We start from the raw sequence: 19,963 nt of genomic DNA, 5'->3' as shown, positions 1-19,963 counted from the left end.
CCTGGGCTCGCCGGCCACCAGCGACAACTCCTGACCAGGCTGCAGCGGTGCGGGGGTGAGTGCCACGCGTCCATGGGGTGCCGGGGCCCCCCCGGGCTGCCCGGTGGGAGCATGGCCCCAGAGCGTGGACCTGGGGTACCGCAGCCCCCACGGCAGGCAGTCCCCGCCGGCGGCTCTTGGGGCTGGACGCTGGGGTCAGCCCGGCCTGGAGCCGCTGCCCCCGGGCGACGCTGCAGCCGGCTGTCTGCCCTGCAAAACTAACCCAGTTTCACAGAGAAACCTGCCCTGTGCCAGATTTTCTGGGCTGTTCTCAGCATCTCAGTTACCAAGGTGACTGTTTCCTGTGCGATTGCTAACGCTTCATGATCTCGATCATGATATCTGAGCGTCTTCCTTTTCTCTGTAAGGAGCTGTAGGACCTGCTCCTACCGGGGCTGCTCAGACCCCTTCCGAGGTGCAGAGGATTCAGGTCAGTTTGGGTTCTGCTGCTTTTGCTTTTTGCTCTTGACCCGCCTTTTGCATTGCTCCTGACGTGGCCCCGTGCACACGGGGGACAAGAGCGTATTGTTTTTTACAAACGACCAAAGCTGAGATGAGCTGCAATTCACTTCTCACCTTTTCTCCTTGGTGGAAGTCTCTCTCCTGAAACCTGAAACGGGGCTGATGGATTTTCCTTGTGTTGCTGCTTCCCAGACAGCTTCCCCGTCAGGCCGCTGCACGCTGGCCTGGGGCTGCAGCCCCCGCCACAGGGACCTGGCGGGAAGGCCGGTGCTTGGCCTGGTCGAGCAGCCCCCCGCTCCGGTGGCTGCCAGGGCTGGGCTGGGCCAGGCCGGGTGGGCTCGTGTCCCGCCAGCCCCGCGTCGCAGAGCGACCCGCCGTCCGCCGCGCGGGGACGCGAGACGAGGCGTCTTCGGGTGCTCTTCCCTGTGGGTGCCCGCACGCCCCTGCTCGGTGCCCGGGGCCCACGGCGGCTCTGGGCTCTGACGGGGCAGATCCAGGTCTCCCGCTTGGGCTGGCACGGGCAGCCCCGAATGGGCACGGGCAGCCCCGGTGGGCACGGGTGGCTCCCAGTGGGCACGGGCAGCCCCGAATGGGCACGGGTGGCTCCCAGTGGGCATGGGTGGCTCCCAGTGGGCACGAGCAGCTCCCAGTGGGCACGGGCAGCTCCCGGTGGGCACGGGCAGCCCCGGTGGCCGCACGCCGGGCCGGGGAGAGGCTGTGCTGAGCGCCGGGCCGTGCCCGGTGTCGGCGGAGGGCGGCTCTCCCCGGGCCGGGGCGAGGGGCACGGCCCCGGCTCTCGCGGTGCCCGGGGGGAGCCGGGCCCAGCGCGGGGCAGGGGCCCGGGCGCTGCGGCGGGGCGCGGAGCGCTCGGCGGCGCCGGTGCGGCGGCGGGGCGGGCGGGGCGGGCGGCGGTGACGGCATCCGGCGGCGCCCGGCGGAGCGGCGGCCGTGCCGGGCCGGGCTGCGCCGGGCCGAGCCGAGCCGGGCCGGGCGGGGCCGCGCCGTGCCGAGCCGAGCCGGGCCGGGCCGGGCCGAGCGGAGCGGAGCGGCGCCGGGCCGAGCCGTGCGGGGCCGGTCGGCCGGTGCGGGGCCGGTGGGCGCGGGGCGGGGCGGGGCGGCGGGCGGCGCTGACAGCTGCTCGGCGTAAACAAGCGGCCCCGCCGGCCGCCCCGGCCGCCCCTGCCTGGGCCGGGCCCGGCTCCGGGGCGGGCGCTCCGGGCGCCCCGCGGCGTGACGCGGCGCCGCCGACAGACGGGCCCGGCCGCCGGCGGGACGGGAGCTGCAGGCCGCGCGGTAAGGGCGCGGGGACGCGGCCGGGGCCGGGCTCGACCCGCCGGCGCCGGCGGTTTGACAGCTGGGGCGGCCCCGGCCGGGCGGGACCCGGGCGGCGGCGGCGGCGGCGGCGGGGCCGGGGGCGGGCGGCGGGGCCGTGCGCGGCCCGGGGGCCCCTCGGCGGGCGCTGCCCGGCGCCGCGGGCTGCGGCCGCCCCGGCGGGGGCGCGGGCCGGGGCCGGTGGCGGGGCGGCCGGAGCGGGAGGCCAAGGGCGAGGAGGGGGCCGGGCCCGGGGCCGGCCCCGGCCCGGCCGCCCGTAGCTCCGCCGCCGGAGCCGCCCTGCGGCCTCGGGACCGCCGTGCCGCGGCCATGTGGCCGCTGGGCTGCGCTCCCGGCGAAGCGCTGGTGCCCGGCGGTGCTGGGAGGGGTCCCGGGGGGCTGCCGCCCGGCGGTGTGCCGCCCGGGGGCTCGGGGCGGCCCGGGGGCTGGCAGGGTCCGGTGCCCCCGCTGGCCCGCAGCAGCCTGGTGCCTCTCCCGGTGCCTCTCCCGGTGCCTCTCCCGCCTGCGCCCCGGGCCCGAGGCCCGCCCCTCCGGCCGTGCTGGGGCGGCAGGCGTGGGGTGCTGGGGCTGTGGAGGGCCCGTTGCAGCCTTGTCCCCGCGTGGGGCGGCCGCCGGCGGGGAGCGGGGTGGCCGCTGGCTCTGGGAGCGGCAAGGTGGAGGAGGCTGCCCGGCTCGGCGACCCGCGGAGGGGGCGAGGTGCTGGCACGGAGACTGGCCGCGGCAGACAGTGTCCCCTTGTGCTGTGCTTGCTGCTCTCTCCATTCGCGGTAGCTTTTTCCCTTCCCTGGGGGCTGCGGGAGCCTTTCCCATTGGAAACTGTGATTTGGGCCCTGGCACGATCTGGGACCCAGGGCTCCAGTCCAGCCTCCGGCGGGTGCTCGCAGCTCCGGGTGCCTCGGCGGGGTGGCCGAGCCCACAGCCGGCCGAGGTCTGGTCGCCGAGGGGGAGCCGCGGCGTGCCTGAATCGCAGCACTGTCTGCGCTGCAGCCTGCAGCGGGGTCTCAGGCGGCTGCCAGGAGCCGCTCTCCTCCCCTGGCAGCGCCGCAGGCTTCGTGCTCGCTGGGGCCGCTGCTTGCCGGAGGGGGATGGGGCTCTTCTGGGCACTGCCGGCTCTCACCTTTCCCGCTGTCTCTGAAACGTCACCCGATATGTCAGGGTCCCTGTGGAGCTCACAGTGGCACTGTCGTGTCGTGGGCTTCTTTGCGCTGGGCGGGTCGCTCCCTGCTCTGCTCCCCACCTGCTTTCCCAGCTTCTTGGCTTTGCCCTCCACGACGGTGCGAGCTGTCCCCAGGCATCCCTGCGTGCAGGTCCCTGGGTGCGTGCTAGAGGTGACGGCGTGCCCCTTTTCCTGGTCCCTGTGCCAGTTTCCTCTCTGTTTTGGAGATGAGTCACACCGGTGTCACCATGTTGTGCTCCGGAGGAAGGGCAGAGCTGAGCTGCCGATGGTGACAGGCAGCACGGTGCTCAGCCCTGCTACCAGGCCCTGCCTGGTCGATCGCTGAATGTGGAGGTGCTGGGGCCCAGGGCTCTGCTCTCCCTGGCTTTCCTCCATCCAGTCTCTCCTTCAGCTGGGGTCCCTCGCACACCATCTGGGCGCATCTCCTCTGGTCTCCCCCTGGACCTGGAGATGGAGGCTTCCCGTCCCAGTTGCTCCCAGCTCTGTGCCCAGATAGGCCCATCCCACTTGGAGCAGGGGCTCCTGACCGCTGCAGACCATGGTGGCAGGAGGCATGGCTCCCCTCGCCTTGCCTCTCCCCGCCTTCGGTGCCCTTCTCCCCTCCCAATTCGTCTCCCATGTTTGTAAGCGCAGAGCATAAGTACACATTGGGCAATACGCAAGGTAAACAGCGGCTCCGTGCCAGGGCACCCTGTGGAGCCAGCGTCCGCCGCGGCTCCTCGGGCCCCCAGGTCCCGCGTGGCTGTCCATGAGCCACGGCGGACAGCGGGTGCTGTGTGCCGAGGCCCCCTTGCCCAGTGCTGGAGCCGCGGCTTGGTCCGGCAGAGCCTGCCCTCCCCGGGTTTGAGGAGAGGCGCCCCGGGGCCTGACCACTCTTCCATCTCTCCGCAGATCGTGCTGCTGTCCCAGACGGTCTGTTCCTGCTGCTGCCCTCCGGCCCGGCTGTCGCAGGCTCGTCCCCATGCTCTCTTGGGCTGAGCAGGGGCCAGCGGGGCAGAGAGGCCGGCGTGCCTCGGGGTGCTGACGCAGGGAGGCCGCTGGACCCGCCGCTCCCAGGACCCTCCTGCTCCCCAGCTAGAGGAACCCCGATACTCTGATGGATCTGAGGCCCTGCTCGCTGCTCCTGCTCTGGACTCTGGTGGTTGCCCTCGCTCTCCTGGCCCAGGAGGTGCTGGCCCAGCGTATTTACACTAACACCTGGGCCGTGCTCGTCCCCGCGGGGCCCCAGGAGGCTGACAGGCTGGCCAGGAAGCATGGATTCCTCAACCTGGGCCAGGTAAGTCCCCCGCTTCCCTCTCCCCGCGGAAGCGGTGTCCGCTGCCGGCTCTGCTGCAGTCTGGGCGGGCGCTGGGCTTGGCCCTGGAGCTGGGTTGGGGGCGGCTCTTTCTGGCAGCAGGGCCACTGTGTTTGTGCCCATTCACTGCAGCCTTCCAGCATCCGCTGCAGCGACTTAAGAGTGGTAATTAGCTGGATGGGGCCGGGGCCTCCCCGGCTGGTGGCATGGCATGGCACGGCACGGCACGGCATGCTCTGCCTGCTGGAGGGGGAAGGAGGAAAAGCCCATCCCAGCGTGAGAAAATTGGGAGTGCTGTGCGTTGGTGGAGGAGGGGAGGGCTCCCAGCGAGCTGCCCCAGCATGGCACGGCCTCGGCTCAGCCGGGGTGGCAGCAGCACCTCCTGGGTGTCCCCAGAGCAGGCAGTCTGACAGCAGCTGCGTGTCCTTGGCCCTAAACTGCCCTTCACAGACGGTGTGTCAGCAGGTCCCCACTGCTTTCGGCTTTCTCTGCCCTCAGCCAGCGGAGGGATGGAGCAGCACATGTGGCTGTGCTGGGCTGGCACCTCCGTCACCCCCTGGCAGCAGGGAGAATGGGGTGACGGCGAAGGAACCGGGGCCCCTTGTGTTCCCCATGGTCCCAGCTGTTCCTGGCCTTGTCCCCAGCGCAAGGAGCTCCGCGGTGCTCTCCTCCTGGCAGCCTTGGCAGGGCCCAGCTCCCCGGTACCCCAGGCCGCTGGCTCTGTTTTCCCTGGCTGGCTGGGGGCCGTGCGCTTGTTGGTAGCAAGGGTGCTCGCGGGTCTGGCTCCCGAGGCGTCGGTGTGAAAGCCAGGCCTTGGCCAAGAGCCACAGGGCTGGGTGGGCCAATGGCTGGGTTCCCCCCTACCAGCACGGTGCTGTGGGCAGGACATGTCTCTGTTGGCCGGCTGCTTCTTGCAGACCAGCAATGCTTGACGCTACTGTTGTAGCGTGATCCCGGCTGCCCCGTGCTCTCGGCGCAGGCTTATCTGTGGGGCTTTTCTTGGCCCTGCGCTGTGGGCAGGGTGCTGGCAGCAGGTGGGGGCTTTGCCGATGGAGCTGGCACCAGCATGGCTGCCGTGGCCAAGGGGGGGCCAAGGGGATCCCACGGGAGCGGGTGCAGCAGGGCTGGCCCAGAGGGATGCCCCCAGGCCCCTGCGCAGGCACCGGGAGCTGGACTGGCCCTGCTCCGGTGAGGTGAGGCTGGCGCTGGCGGAGCAGAGCCCGCATGGCTCTGCCAGCCCCCGCTGGGCTGCCCACATGGCCGGGGGTCTGTTGCCCCGAGAGCGGGGCACTGCCGCCGGGCTGGGCTGGCTCCGCAGGAAGGAAGCAAGGGGCAAAATCCCAGAGGAAATTGCACAACTCATGGCTGCGGTGTCAGGACCTCGCTGTTAGCAGCTGCTGGGCGGGAGGGGAAGGTGGCTGCCGCTGGAGCCGGCGGGTGCCTTGTCCTGCCGCCCAAAAGGAGCCGTGCGCAGGGCGGTGGGGACGCAGGGCTCTGGGGACAGGGAGCCCCAAGTCTACCGGGACTCGTGCCGGAGGAGGGAGATCTGTGGGGGCCGGGGCCAGGCCTCACCAAGGGCATCTGCACTGTGGGGACAACGGGGCAGCCTTACACAGGTGCTGTCTGTGTGGAAGTGTCTTAGAGCCAATGTCAGGGCAAAGGACGTGTCAGGCCAGGGCCGCCGCTCTGCAGCGGGGACTGCGAGAGTGGCCCAGGACGTGTCCCGCTGGGCCAGGTCTCTGCCGAGACCCCTGGGAGCAGAGGATGGGGCTGAGGTGCCATCAGCCTGCTCCCGGCTGCCGGCAGCGTTTCCCGCCACGCTGCGGTGCCGGGTCCCAGGCCCAGCTGCCCGGGCCGAGGGACACTGGGCTCTGCAGCCGTGTCTGCGCCAGCCCGGGGGTGCCCGTCAGGCCTGGGCTGCCGCACAGAGCCATGCAGGGCCCCGTGGCTCAGCGGGGAGCCCAGGCCCGTTTGGGGTCCCTCCCCGTGAGCCATGGAGGTTCTGTGCCAGCTCTGCCTGGCAGCGCCCACCTTCTCCCTGTGCCGTTTGCTCTGTGGCCAGAGGCTGGCACCTCCCGGCTTTCCCAGCCCGCTGAGCTGCGGGCAGAGCAGCAGCGAGGCAGCACCTGCAGGCAGAGCCCCGCGGGCTGCAGCAGCCTGGGCTGCAGCAGGAGCTGCTGGTCTGGGCATGTTTTCTCCCGTTCTGGAGCCTGTCCCGGTGTCTGTGCTGTGGGATGAGGCTTGGCTGGCCTGGGCAGCCCACTCCTGCAGAGGGGCCGTGGTGGCCCGGTGGAAAGAGCAGGGCTGGAAGGAGCTGGGCTTTCCCTCCTGGGAGGTTTCTGGGCTGCTGTTCCTGGGGGGAGTGTGCCGCTGGGACAGGATGCGGCAGCCAGCCTGGGAGGGGGGGGGACTGGGTGCTTCTGGCAGTGCCCCAGTGAGAGGCCCCCAGGGTCCTTATCTGAGAGGATCCTGGCCTCAGCGTGGGGTCTGGACACTGTCCTCGGAGGCGTGCTGTCCTGGCGTACTCCCTGCTCCACTGCTCCCTGCGGAGCCGGGGCGGGCACGCAGTCCCCTGGCCCAGCGGTGCCTCTGGCAGAGGGGTGCCAGGACCCGCGTCTGGTGCCCGTGGCCTTGAAGGGGACCCAAAGGACAGTGTCGGGGGGGTGGGGGTCAGAGGAGAGAGACGGATGTTCCAGTGAGGCGGGAGTGCGGTGGTTCGTGCTGCTGGGGCTGGTGCAGAGGAGGGGGCACAGGCGCTGCCTGCCCCAGCTGGGGGTGGGGAGCACTGGGGAAGGGCCCGGCTGCTGGTGCCGGCCTTGGGCTGCGCTGGCAGGACAACGGGGATGAGCAGCCCCAGCAGCACCAGCGCAGGAAGGAGTGCTCTTACCTCCCATACCGCTGGGCTCCAGGTCCCCGCTAGCCCCTGCTGCCACCCGGCACATTGTCCTGCTCCCAGGGACACGGGCACAGGCAGCCCACCGGCCCCAGGGCTGGCCAGGGTGGCCGCGAGCTGTGGCAGGAGGTGGGGGCAGGAGCGGTGAGCTGGCCCTGCTCTCCGCGGGGTCAGCGCTGCCCACCCCGGGGACGCACGGGGCTGGGGGGTGGCTCTGCCCTTGCTGAGGACAGGGACTGTGAGGATTAGGATGGAAGCGTGTGGGCTGGCCGGCTCCTGGCTGCCACCGCAGTGTCTGTGCAGACCTAATCCAGTCGGATGACCAGGCAGAGCCGCGATCTGCTTGTAGGAACAATCGGAGCTCTGTCCTTACCCCCGGAGGGGGTGAGGGGGTGCTGGAGGAGGGCAGTGAGCCTGCAGCTCGCTTACCCCTCTGCCAGCCCCATGCAGAGGCTTTTCACCTCAACACCTCCCCAGGTGCTCTGAGCTGCCGGGCATCCCAGGCTGTACTGGGGGGGATGCGGTGTGCTGGGGGGAACAGGCCCAGGTCTGTCCCCAGTGACTCTGGTGGTGCTGGGGGTGCGATGCTGCCTTAACAGGCAGGGCTGCAGCTCTGCAGCCGGCTGTGCCTCGCAGGGAAGGGGTGCAGAGCTGCAGGCTGAGTCCTGGCCTTTCCTCCACCGGCCCAGGGCGTCACAAGCACCACGTCTCCGGGAGCCAGCATGGTCTGCGGCTTCCCTGGATAACACCAGCTGGTGCCGCGTGGGGTTGATTTGCACGCTGCGTTGTCCCCCGCTGCGAGCTTGCTCCCCACCATGGTCGAAGGGACGCATGCAGAGAGGAGCGGGGTCCTGAGCTGGCAGCCAGGGGCTTTGCCTGCCCCTTCCCTGGGGACTGACGTGTGCTGGCGTGCTGTGAGCACCAGACTGCCCTGGTGATGGAGCCGTGGACACGAGCCCTGACCCCAGTGTTTGGCTCTTGCTGTCCTGTGCCACCGGTGCTGGGCTGACACGAGTCGAGTCCGTTCCCTTTCCTGCCCATGGAGCAGCTGGTGCGCGGGTCCGTGCCGCGGGGGCAGCCCTGTGGAGTGGAGCAATTCCCATCGGCAGGCGGGGGCTTGGCCTGCCGGCACGCGGTTCCCCCCGGCAGGGGTGGTGCAGGCCCGGCTCCAGGTGCTGGGGTGCGTTTCTCTCGCCCCGTGGAGCACGGAGGGGCCTCGGGGTGAAGTGCAGGACTTGGAGAGCCGCAGCCCGGATTTCCTGCCCCGGGGCTGAGGGTGCCCGTCAGCCGGGTGCACCTTTCCTCCCTGGCTCGGCTCCGGCTGGCTGCGTGGCTGGCCAGGATGGCGGCACATCTGCAGAGCTCTGATGAGCTTGCGAGGGGTTCGTTAACTGCAACAAACTGTTTTGCAGCAGCCTGGGGCGGCAGAGGACGAGATGTCCTCTCCCTCGTGTTCCCGCAGCCCTTGCAGCCCAGCCCTGCAGGTGATGGTGCAGCCTGGGCAGCCGGATCCTGTCTGCGGCCGCTGCCCAAGCTTCATGGCTCCCAGTGGGGCAGGATGGGAGCTTCACCCCCTTCTCCCCGGTCCAGGCAGGCTGCTGGGCTGGGAGGCCCTGGGCAGCAGGGGTGGGGCTGCTGCGGCCAGGCCAGCCTCTGGGACGTGCAGGAGGGGATAAGGAAATGACAGCACTGGAGAGGGTTTGGGGTTTAAAAATAACCGGCTGGGCGGCTGCGTGGCCTCCTGGTCCAGCTGGGCTGTGCTGGAGTCCCGTCCTGTCCCAGCCCCAGCTGGGCTGTCCCCGCATGCGTGGGAGCTGAGCCACGGCCAGCGCAGCACGGCTCCTCGGCTGGTGGCCGCCCCCGCCTGGGGTCGGACGCCGGCGTGCCCCCTCGCTTTGCTCTGCTGGAGCTGGCTGTGCCCCAAGGTAGAGACCGGCGCTGGGTGGGTGCTCCGGTGGGGAGCTGGCCTGTGTTGCATGGGGAGAAGGGCTCTGCGAGTGGCCCGTCCGGAGGAGCGGAGGCTGGCTCAGACCCTCCCTGCCCTGGCTGGGGCTGCCTGGGGAGCGGGGTCTGGAGCCCCCCAGCCCCCCCGAGCCCAGTAGCAGGGGGTGCTGGTTGGCTCAGGGAGAAGAGCGGCAGTTTTGCCTCCTCAGGTTGGCTCCGAAAGGCCTGTCCCTCTGCTGCTGCTTGCCTAGGGCCTCCCTGCCAGGGCAGCAGCTTTGTTGGACAATTAGGGACTTAGTGCCACGCAGGGACCCGTGGGAGGGTGAGATGGGCAGAGGCCACGTCACTGTGGCCCCAGGGCCTCCCCAGCTGCCTTGTCATCAGCTGCTGCAGCCTCTGCAGGAGGTCCTGCACCGTGTGCCAGCAGCCGCTCCGGAGTGGGTGGCCCAGCCTGCCCGTGGCTTGGGATTGCAGGTGGGGGGACAGGGAATTGGGGAGACCGGGCTCTCATGTCCATCCTGCTCCTTTCTCTGTTGCAGATCTTTGGTGACTATTACCATTTTCGGCACAGTGGTGTGGTGAAGCGTTCCCTTTCACCCCACCAGCCCTGGCACAGCCGTTTGGCCAGGGAACCGCAGGTACGTGCAGGGGGGAGCCCTGCCTGCCATCGGCGGGGCCTGGCTTTGGTTCTGGGCACTTCACACTGGCATGTGAGCCAGCACCGGGCACAGGATGGGGCTGAGCTGCCTTGAGCCATCCCCTGGCATTGAGGCCCGTGGCAGAGCCAGGTGGGAGCCCGGCACGTGGCTGGCAAGGACAGGGGGTTGGCGGAGCCGGCGTCACCGTCCCATGGGCTGCTGTGATCCCAGGGCGTGGGGCAGCCTCGGCTCCCTGGAGGGCTCTCTGTCCTTGTACATGGGGCAAGGTGCACAGGGCAGTGCCGGCAGTGCCAGATCCCAGCACGGCGGTGTGGCAGGGCTGCCGTGATCTCTGGCCCCTGGCTCTGGCCCAGGCGCCTGGCACGCTGGCAGCGCAGTGGGGCGTGCAGCGCGTCGCGGCGGCTGGCAGGCTCTCGGCAGCCTGCTGCTCGGCAGAGCTCTGTGCTCTGACCTGCACGCTCCACTGGAGCGGAGCCCGTCGCAGGACGCCTGGCGCTGCCGCCCTGGCATGGCTGAACGGGGGAGGCCAGGAGGGATGGTCTGGGTGCTGCGGTAGCTCTGGCGGGGTCAGATGCTCTGCTAGCCCAGGGCTGGCTGCGAGCTCCCCAGGGAGAGCCCCTCTGGCCAGGCTGCTGGCGGGGGGGCAGGGGGCCCGGGGAGCTGCTGGCACGGGCACGAGCTGCCGAGGGGGCAGGCAGGGGCAGTGGGGGAGCCCCATGCCGTCTCTGTCCCCAGGTGCAGTGGCTGGAGCAGCAGGTGGCAAAGCGCAGGACCAAGCGAGACATTTTCATGGAGCCCACAGACCCCAAGTTCCCGCAGCAGTGGTACCTGGTGAGTGCCGGGCAGGGGCTGTGCGCCGCCGGGCGAGGAGGGGAGCCGCGCAGTCATGACAGCAAGTTCTGGGGACACGGACGTGGCATGCCAGGGATGGCTGTCGGGCAGCTGCTGCCAGCCAGGCTGGTGGGGAGGAGGAAGGCCTGAGGCAGCTGTCCGGTGCTGTGGGTCCAGAGACACCCCCAGGGAAGAGGCCATGCTCACGGAGCTGCAGCTCCCTGCCAGGCGCTGGCAGGGCTGGGGAGAGCCCGGGGTTGGGCTAGCGGGGAGCAGCCCTTTGCCTGGCCAAGGAAAGGGGTCCGTGCCCGTGCCTGTCTGTGTCATCAGGCTTGGGCACAAGCCTGATCTCTGCAGAGGGGGACGTGGGTTTGGGGCCAAAGCACAGTCTGGGGCTCAGTCTCCTTTCATAGTGGCCCTCCTCGGGCGGCTGTGCCCAGCCCTCTGTCGCTGGGTCCCCAGGGTTTTTTCGTCCCCACACCACAGCAGAGCAGGGTGGAGGCTGCCTCTTGCCTGCCCTTACAGCTGGCCTGGGAGGGGTCCGGGCACACCCCGCTGCAGTGCCAGCAACTGGGCGCAGCTCCTATTGCCAGGGCTTCTCTCGGCAGTACAACACGAACCAGCGGGACCTGAATGTGCGTCAGGCCTGGGAGCAGGGCTACACGGGCAAGGGCATCGTGGTTTCCATCCTGGATGATGGCATTGAGAAGAACCACCCTGACCTGGAGAGCAACTATGTAAGCGTGGGGCGATGCCGCAGGGCAGTGTGCCACAGGAGCCTGCCCGGGCGGCTGCATCCGCTCGGTGCAGCCCCGGAGCTGCGTGGCACAGGGCTCGTGCCTGCCGTGGCGTGACATGGAGGAAAGGGGTGGAGGTGGGACTGGAGCCTACCCACCCGCTCAGCTCAGCCTCGGGGATGTGGCGCACAGGTGTGGCCCCATGGCGGTGGGGCTCGGTGGGCAAGGTAGACAGTCTCTAACTGCCAGATCTGTCTTCCAGGATCCAGGGGCGAGCTTTGATGTCAATGACCAAGACCCAGACCCTCAGCCCCGTTACACACAGATGAACGACAATAGGTGAGGCAGGAGGCAGAGGTGAGGGCGGCAGAGCCCAGCCGTGGCAGGGACTCGGTGGCAGCGCCAGCCCTCGCGGGCTGCGGGAGGGTGCAGGGGTGATGGCACGCTTCTGCCCCACGGGAAACCCCCTGCTTCCATTTCTGATGCGAGCAGCATCCCTGGGGGCTGCCCGTTCAGTCCCCCCTGCCCCAGAGCAGGAGGGTAGACAGAAGAGCCCTGTGGGGCCTTTTTCGGCTGCCCGGTTCGGGAGGGATGGGAGGCAGCCTGGGCGCTGGGCCCTCCAGCTGCAGCTGGTGCCCAGCCCCATGCTTCTCACACCCCGTCTGAGCACACTTCGTTCTGTTTTGACTGCAGACACGGCACGCGCTGCGCCGGGGAAGTTGCTGCCGTGGCAAACAACGGGATCTGTGGTGTCGGTGTGGCTTACAACGCCAGGATCGGAGGTGGGTGCCACCCTGCCCTGCGCCGAGAACAAAGCCTGCGCTGGGCTCCGCGGGTGCCTCACGGCCGGAGGAGCGGGCTGTGCCGGGGATCTCGGTGCTGCTGGCCGGGGTAGCCCTGTGATGGCCCGTGGCACGGGGCGGCAGCAGCAGATGGAGGGCTCTCGCCAGCAGCACCGCTGCTCTGTGGCGCGCGGCCGCCCTGCCCCGTCCGGTCGCCCGTGACGTCTGCTCTCTGGCCCTAGGCGTGCGCATGCTGGATGGGGAGGTGACTGATGCTGTGGAGGCCCATTCCCTGGGCCTCAATCCCAACCACATCCACATCTACAGTGCCAGCTGGGGCCCCGAGGACGATGGCAAGACTGTGGACGGCCCGGCCCGGCTGGCAGAGGAGGCTTTCTTCCGAGGGGTCAGCCAGGTGAGCAGGAGAGTTTGCCGGCGGAGCGCCAGCTGAGCTCCTGCCCCTTCCCCCGGGTCTCCCTTGCTTTGCCCGCCCTGGTCGTTGTCCGGGCCCTCCCGTGATGAGCTGTCTTCCAGCCCATCTCCAGGAGCAGGCTCTGTTGGTTTTTCCTGTTCTTCCTGCGTGATGGCTCTGAATCAGGGCTCCTCCCATGCAGGGTGCTTATCTTGCCTTTCTGAGCAGCCCGGTCCTCCCTGCTCGAAGGGCTCCCTCGCAGCCCCATGCTGGGATGGTCTCTCCTGGCTCTCCGAAGCCCTGTGGTGGTTCCTGCCTCGTTTCATGCCAGCCGCTCGCCCTCACCTCCTCCGCCTGTCCTCCCCGTGCTGTCCCCGTGTGCTGTCAGTGCAGCCTGCGCCTTGGCGTGGCCGTGGTGCAGCCTGCATGGTTCAGCTGTGCCCCATGTTCTGCCTGGGATTCCCTGCACAGAGACGTGTTGCTGTGCAGGGCGTGCTGGCAAACGCGCCCCGCCGTGCCACGCTAGCTCTGTCACACGTGCTGCGAGTGGAGCTGTGGCTTTTGGGTGCTGAGCAGCCGGTCGGCACTGCTCTGCTGAGCTCCCACAGCGCTGCCAGGCAGCTGCAAATCCCGCACAGGCAGAGTCAGCCTGCATGATTTCCGAGCGGAAAAAGACATTGATTCTTGGAAGCCTTCCTTCAGCAGGGCCTCCTGCTGCCCGTGCCTTACCTGCTGGGGCAGCCTCTGCAGAGCTGCCTCAGCATCTCCGTAGGCACAGCGGTGGTGAGGGAGGGGGGTGCCGGGCGCCCGGGCCGGCAGGCTGACCGGTGGCGTCCCCCTGCCCCCGGTGCCTCGGCTGCATCTGCTCAGTCTTTCCTGCTCAGGCTGCAAGAGCCCTGGGGCCAGCACCATCCCCTCGTCCCTGGCTCCGGCCTGGGGCTTCCCGCCCTGCGGCAGCACGGGTGATGCCGGTGCTGGCCCTCACCCTGCCTCTGTTGCTAGGGCCGAGGGGGGCTGGGCTCCATCTTCGTCTGGGCGTCAGGGAACGGGGGCCGCGAGCACGACAGCTGCAACTGTGACGGTTACACCAACAGCATCTACACGCTGTCCATCAGCAGCACCACGCAGTACGGTAACGTGCCCTGGTACAGCGAGGCCTGCTCCTCCACCCTCGCCACCACCTACAGCAGCGGCAACCAGAACGAGAAGCAGATTGTGAGTTGGGGCTGTCGGTGTCTGCAGACCAGGGGCTCACGGGGGTGGGATGTGCCAGGAGCTGTGACCATCATGGGTGTCCCTCCGGGAGCCAAGTGGCTGCGGTGCGGGGAGCAGGGCTGGCCACGCTGCCACCCTCCAGGTTGCTCCCAGGGCTCTGTCTCATGAGTTAATGGCTTCTGGAGGGAATCTCATGAGCTGCCTCAAGAGCGGTGGCTCTGCCTCGCCTCCTGTGGCCCTCGTGGGATGCAAACCCCCGAGCCGGCTCCTGGACTTGGCCAGTGCCTACAGCACCTCCTACCCCGGCACTCCTCCCTGCAGGTGACAACTGACCTCAGACAGAAGTGCACCGAATCGCACACAGGCACATCAGCCTCGGCGCCCCTGGCCGCTGGCATCATCGCCCTCGCCCTGGAAGCCAAGTAAGGGCAGGCAGAGAGCGGGGCTGGGCTGGGGCGGCCATGCAAGCCCCGCGAGGCAGCGGTGCCTGGCCACGGACCCACCTGGGGCCAGGAGGAGCCAGGCGCCGGTGTCTGAGCCCCGTGTCTCCCCGCAGCAAGAACCTGACCTGGCGGGACATGCAGCACCTGGTGGTGCAGACGTCGAAGCCGGCTCACCTCAATGCCAACGACTGGGTCACCAACGGTGTCGGCCGCAAAGGTACTGGGGTGCCAGGGGTGGACCAGGGTCTCCTGTTCCCGCAAGCACCGCTAGTCTGGGCATGCTGGGGCAGAGCATCCCCGCAACCCTGGGGGGCAAAGGAGGCAGGAGGCCCCATGAGCCGTGCAGCGCGGCTGGGGACCCCCGGGAGCGGCACTGACCCCCTCTCTGTCCACAGTCAGCCACTCCTATGGCTACGGCCTGCTGGATGCCGGGGCCATGGTGAGCCTGGCCAAGAACTGGACCACGGTGGGACCTCAGAGGAAGTGTGTCATCGACGTCCTCACGGAGCCGAAGTAAGGGCTGGTGAGCCCAGGAGGGCATCGCCCAGTGTCTGCCCTGCACAGGAGCCCGGGCACCTCTGGGTCCAGGGCGAGGAGCGGGGAGGATCTCTGGGGCTGAGCTGCCCCCGAGACCCTGGACCACCCTCCTGCGAGAGCTTGGGGAGAGCCAGGAAAGCTGCCTTCAGCTCCACCGGCGACATCAACTGCTGAGCCTGCCCGCTCCTGCTGGGGCTGGGCCGGGCACGGCGGGGGTGCAGGCAGGCTGGGGCGCTGCGGTTTGGGAGCAGCCAGCACGAGTCATCCCCAGACAGAGGGGCTTTTCAGGGGTCAGACAGAAGCTCCTTTTACTCCCGCTTGGCCGCCGCTGCCGCAGCACAGCGTGTGACGCGTCTCGTGTGCGGCCGGGGCGCTCTCGGGGCGGGGGGAGCATGCCTGGCCATGGAGGAAGCCAAGGCTGGGCCCTGGCTCTGCCCGCTGCCCTGCCCCGGTCCCCTGGGACCCAGCCCTGCCCGTCCAGAGCGGGCACTCCTTGTGACCAGCATCCTGCGCTGGCACCGGGGCCGGCGCCGCGGGCAGCTGCCGGGGGGAACAGCCGCACACGAGCGGTGGGATGGGGATGGCTGTGCCTGTCCCGTCCCTGGCCGTGCCGTGCAGGGTGGAGCCGGCCCTGTGGCAGGCGAAGAAAGGGCCCATTCAGGGCTGGCAGAGAGCGGCGGCCGGGGAGGTGGCACCGGGAAGCACGTGCTCGGCAGAGCAAACTCCCTGCACCCGGGAACTGGGGCAGGCCCGTGCAGGCAAGGCTGGGCACTGCCCGGGCCGTCTGCTGCCTGCACCCCGTCCGGGGATGGAGGGGAGGCACCAGCCATTGCGGGATTGCCTCAGGCTCCAGCGGCCCCGGGGCACAGCGCCCGGTTCCGGGAGCAGCCGCGAATCCCTGCAGCGGGGAGCGGGGCCGGGGCACCCTGTCGCGTGTCCTTGGGCTGGGACTGGGCTCACTCTTCCCTGTCCTCGGCAGGGACATCGGGAAGCGCCTGGAGGTGAGGCGGAAGGTGGACGCCTGCCTGGGGAAAGCCAACTACATCAGCCGGCTGGAGCACGCGCAGGCCAGGCTGACGCTGTCCTACAACCGGCGGGGGGACCTGGCCATCCACCTCATCAGTCCCATGGGCACCCGCTCCACCCTCCTGGCCGCCAGGTAGGTGCCGGGCTGCGGGGTGCCCCGGGGCGGCCCCAGGCCCAGGCTGGCACGAGTGGGTTTGCGGGACACTGGCACCCACCTCTCACCCTGCTTTGCCCAGACCCCACGACTTCTCGGCTGATGGCTTCAATGACTGGGCCTTCATGACGACGCACTCGTGGGATGAGGACCCCTCCGGGGAGTGGGTGCTGGAAATCGAGAACACCAGCGATGCCAACAACTACGGTAGGGCTGGGCCAGCATTGCCCTCGCCGCTGCCTCCCTCCGAGCCCAGGGCATGTCGGTGGTCCTCACCCCGTGTTGTTGCAGGCACGCTGACCAAGTTCACGCTTGTGCTGTACGGGACAGCCACCGACTCCCCCAGCCTCTCCAACCAGCTGGAGAGCAGCGGCTGCAAGACCCTGACCTCCAGCCAGGCCTGCGTGGGTGAGTGTGGGGCCAGCGGGGGGGACACGGGGACGCGGGGCGCAGGGGGCCCCCCCAGCTGCGCTGACCCTGCCTCTCCCGCAGTCTGCGAGGAGGGGTACTACCTGCACCAGAAGAGCTGCCTGAAGCGCTGCCCTCCCGGCTTCGCGCCCGGCATCCAGAGCACGCACTACGACCTGGAGAACAGCGTGGAGCCCATCGCGCCCCACCTCTGCCTGCCCTGCCACCCCTCCTGCGCCACCTGCGCGGGGCCCGGCCCAAACCAGTGCCTGACCTGCCCCGCGCACTCCCACTTCAGCAGCCTGGAGCTCTCCTGCTCCCACCAGACGCAGAGCAGCCGCGCATCCCCTGCCCTGGCGGACGGCGAGGGGCTGGCCGAGGCCCCCCCTCCAGCCAACCTGCCTGTCCTTGTCGCCAGCCTGAGCTGTGTCCTCATCGTTGTCATCTTCATCGCAGTCTTCCTGGTGCTGCAGGCGCGCTCAGGCTTCAGCCTGCGGGGCGTGAAGGTCTACGCCCTGGACAGCGGGATCATCTCCTACAAGGGGCTCCCCTCTGACATCTGGCAGGAGGAGGGCCCCTCTGAGTCGGACGGTGAGGAAGACGAGGTCCACAGCGAGAGGACTGCCTTCATCAGAGACCAAAGTGCCCTTTGATGAGCCCTCCCGCCCCTCCCTCCTCCCTGCCCAGCACCGCGAGGCCGGGGCAGGCGAGGCCGAGGGGCCCCGGACTCTGCCCCTGTCCCCCTCCTGCACCGCAGCAGCCCGGGGCTCCCCACCCGCCAGCACCGTCCCTCGGCCCCTGCCGGGCACGACCCTGCTGGCACCGTCCCCAGCTCGGCACCGTCCCAGTCTTGCACCATCTCTCTTGGCCCCGCATCCATCCTGTACCCCACACCGGGGCGTTTGATGGCAGCGGGGCCCTTGCCGCTCACTGGCCCTGCGCTGGCAGCTGTGTCCCCTGCCCCAGGCAGGTGGTTGCTGCTGGGGGTCACACGAGCCCCCCGGCGTGGGCAGCGTCTGGGGTCCCCGGGTTGTCATTGCTCAGGCTGGGCTGGCTGGGGCAGGGGCGGCTCTGCCCTGAGCCGAGACGCGCTCCGTCCCGCCAGGGCTGAGCCCAGCCCGCGGCATGGCGTCCCCCTGCCCCTGCTGCCCTCGGCACCCGCCGGGCCTCTGCCTGCGCCCCTGGCTCAGCCCACTGCGTCCCGGCTCCCCGCCACCTCCCGAGGGCCTGTCTGCCTCCAGCCGTGCCCTTCAACAGCAATAATGGCCAGGCCTCGGCCTCTGCTGCCTGCTTGCCTGCTGCCTGCCCGTCCCACCGCGGCCATGGCTGCCTGCAAGTGCGGACAGGAGCCCCCCTGCACCGGAGAGCGTGGGGCAGGGCCGCGCCTTCCCCTGCGCCCGAGGCTCAGCCCCGCAGCGTGGGCAGGGACCCCCTCGCACAGCCCCTGCTCTGCGGCGCTGCCCCGGGCCCCCTCATGTTTTGCCCCCGGGCAGGGCTGTGCGTGCTGCTGGCCGGGGCAGTCGGGCAGCGCCGGTGCCTGCACCACCCCGGCTCTGCCTGCGCCCTGCCTGTGCTGGGCAGAGCCCGGCATCCCCCCAGCCCCAGCGCGCCCCTACCCCCCGACGTGCCTTGCCCCCACTTGGTGACAATCCGTTCTGCTCCCTGCCGGAGCCCCCTCCCGGCACCGCCTGCCCTCGCTGCCCCTGCCCCGCGGGCTGGGGGCCGGTGCTGCGAGCCCCTTCGCCGTCCGCCGCCGCACACCGGGGCCGTGGCACGGGCTCCCACCCGCCCCGTGCCAGCACCAGCCCTGGCCCGCCACGGACAGAGCCGCCGGCCGGGGGCCACAGGACTATTTTTCTATAATAACTTTTTGGTGCACAGTAATTTTTTCTTGTAATTTAATCAGCCGGGAGCTGCCTCCTGAGCCTGTTTTTAATTTAATGGATGTGGATATAACGCTAGAGAGACTGAGTTATTAAATGTTCAGAACTATGCAAACCAGCTCCGCTGCCTGTGCTCTGTGTGCCATGACGGCGGGTGGCCCTGGCCGGGCAGCCCGGCCCCGGGGAGGGCGCAGGGCCTGTGGGGTGCCCGGACCTGCGCCGCAGCCGCAGCCGTGCCCGCAGCCGTGCCCGCAGCCAGGGCGGGGGCACCTCGCTGGGTGAGCGCCTGCTCTGCGGGCAGGGAGCCCTGGCTGCTGCGCTGCCCGCCATAGTGCGGCTGCGGGGGCCTGCAGCGCCGGGTGCCCCGCAGCCCCTGGGTGGCGAAGAGACCCCCGGAGCCAGGGGCCGCCCTGGCTGGGCTGCGGGCAGGAGCCGGTGCCGCGCAGGGGCTGCCGTCTGGGGATGCGGTGGGGATCCGGCACCCAGGCAGGGACCGGCCCCCTCACCTGAGCAGCGGGAAGCAGCTGCTTATTGGGAACCGGCAGAGGGGAGCTAATTTCAGAACTGCGAGGGGAGCTAATTCTGGAACCGGCTGCGGTGGGTGGAGGGCGGTGGGGGCAAAAGCCTGGGGGAAGTTGCACCCCTTTCCCACAGCGTGTGGGCTGAGCCCCTCCGCCGCAGCCTGGGGCCCGGCTGAGCTCGCACGCTGCAGCCCCTGCGCCCAGCCCCACCCTGCAGCCAGAGCACGGTGCCCACGGGGCAGCCCTGGGCAGGGGCGGCCAGGCTGGCCCCCGGACCCGCTCACACCACGGCCAAGCCCCAGGCAGAGCCCGCCGTGGCCCTGCCGAGCCCCCCGCAGGGTCCTGGCCCCCCAGGAGGGTCTGTCAGGGCTGTGCTTGCTCGCAGAGGCAGCTCTTCTCTGCAGAGCCCCTCGTCTTCGCTGCACCCGTGGCCGTGGTGGCTTCCTGTGGTCTGGAGCGCGCTCCCCATGGCGCGCAGGCAACTGCAGGCGCTTCTCAGCTGCCTCTTCCTTTTCTCACGAGGCCGGGCTGGGGACGGGTCCCCGTCACCCTCGGCTGAGGGCTGCGCAGGCCCGAGCTGGCAGCTCGCGGGCTGGGGGCAGCTGGGCGCTGCAGGGGGCTGCAGCCATCGGGGGCTGCAGCGACGGCTCCCACCGGGGAGCACGCGGGGGCTGCAGCCCCACTGGGCTCTGCAGGCTGCGGGAGGGCAGATGGAGGATGTGAAACTGGGAGAGCTGCGCTGTGGCCCACAGCAACCTTCCTGCTGCAGGCAGCGGTCAGGGCTCCCAGGGAAGGAGAGCTGCTGCGCTCGCTGTTGCACCCGGAGCCTTGCAGCACAGTCCTGACCGGCCTGGCACCGCGGGCCGCAGCCCCCCAGCCCCGGCTCGGATGCCTCCCACCAGAGGTGCCCGGTGTCCCTGGTGCAGCCCAGTGCAGGTGGGGAGGGGGCCTGCGCTGCTTGGGAGGTGCCAGGACGTGCTGGAGGGATGCTGGGGGTGGGGAGAAGCAGCCCCTCAGCCCGGCTTGCAAAACACTTGCTAAGCTTGTGACCGCACTGCGAGCGTCTCTGGAGCCAGCGGGCCATGTGGATGCTCGGGCAGAAAATAAAACTATTCCTCAACTGGACAGGCGGCAAACGGGGCATTAACGGGGCTTCTCCCACCCGGCGCGGGGATTTGCGTTGCTCAGCACAGAAACCTCCCGCGCTTGCTGGA

General features: G+C 69.8%; 1 protein-coding gene across 5 annotated transcripts; it reads left to right on the top strand.

Annotated features, from left to right (window-relative positions):
- The first annotated feature begins 1,660 nt into the window (after positions 1-1,660).
- On the top strand, positions 1,661-18,346 carry FURIN (furin, paired basic amino acid cleaving enzyme). 5 transcript variants are annotated; one of them, XM_082322447.1, is made up of 16 exons: positions 1,661-1,794; positions 3,902-4,286; positions 9,681-9,779; positions 10,536-10,631; positions 11,240-11,368; positions 11,631-11,707; positions 12,062-12,150; positions 12,393-12,565; positions 13,565-13,777; positions 14,099-14,199; positions 14,334-14,437; positions 14,616-14,733; positions 15,737-15,916; positions 16,020-16,144; positions 16,229-16,345; positions 16,430-18,346. In XM_082322447.1, the coding sequence occupies exons 2-16, from the start codon at positions 4,107-4,109 to the stop codon at positions 16,996-16,998; spliced, it is 2,370 nt and encodes a 789-aa protein (XP_082178573.1). In that variant the 5' UTR covers positions 1,661-1,794; positions 3,902-4,106; the 3' UTR covers positions 16,999-18,346. The 5 variants fall into 5 exon arrangements, with proteins under 5 accessions (XP_082178573.1, XP_082178572.1, XP_082178574.1 ...); XM_082322446.1 differs by having other exon boundaries at positions 11,225-11,368; XM_082322448.1 differs by lacking the exon at positions 9,681-9,779 and having other exon boundaries at positions 11,225-11,368.
- Positions 18,347-19,963: the final 1,617 nt, after the last annotated feature.

Source organism: Platalea leucorodia (assembly GCF_965183815.1).
Source record: "Platalea leucorodia genome assembly, chromosome: 9".
Taxonomy (NCBI): domain Eukaryota; kingdom Metazoa; phylum Chordata; class Aves; order Pelecaniformes; family Threskiornithidae; genus Platalea; species Platalea leucorodia.
Note: the sequence above shows the minus strand (reverse complement) of the source record. Positions and strands in the feature narration are given on the sequence as shown.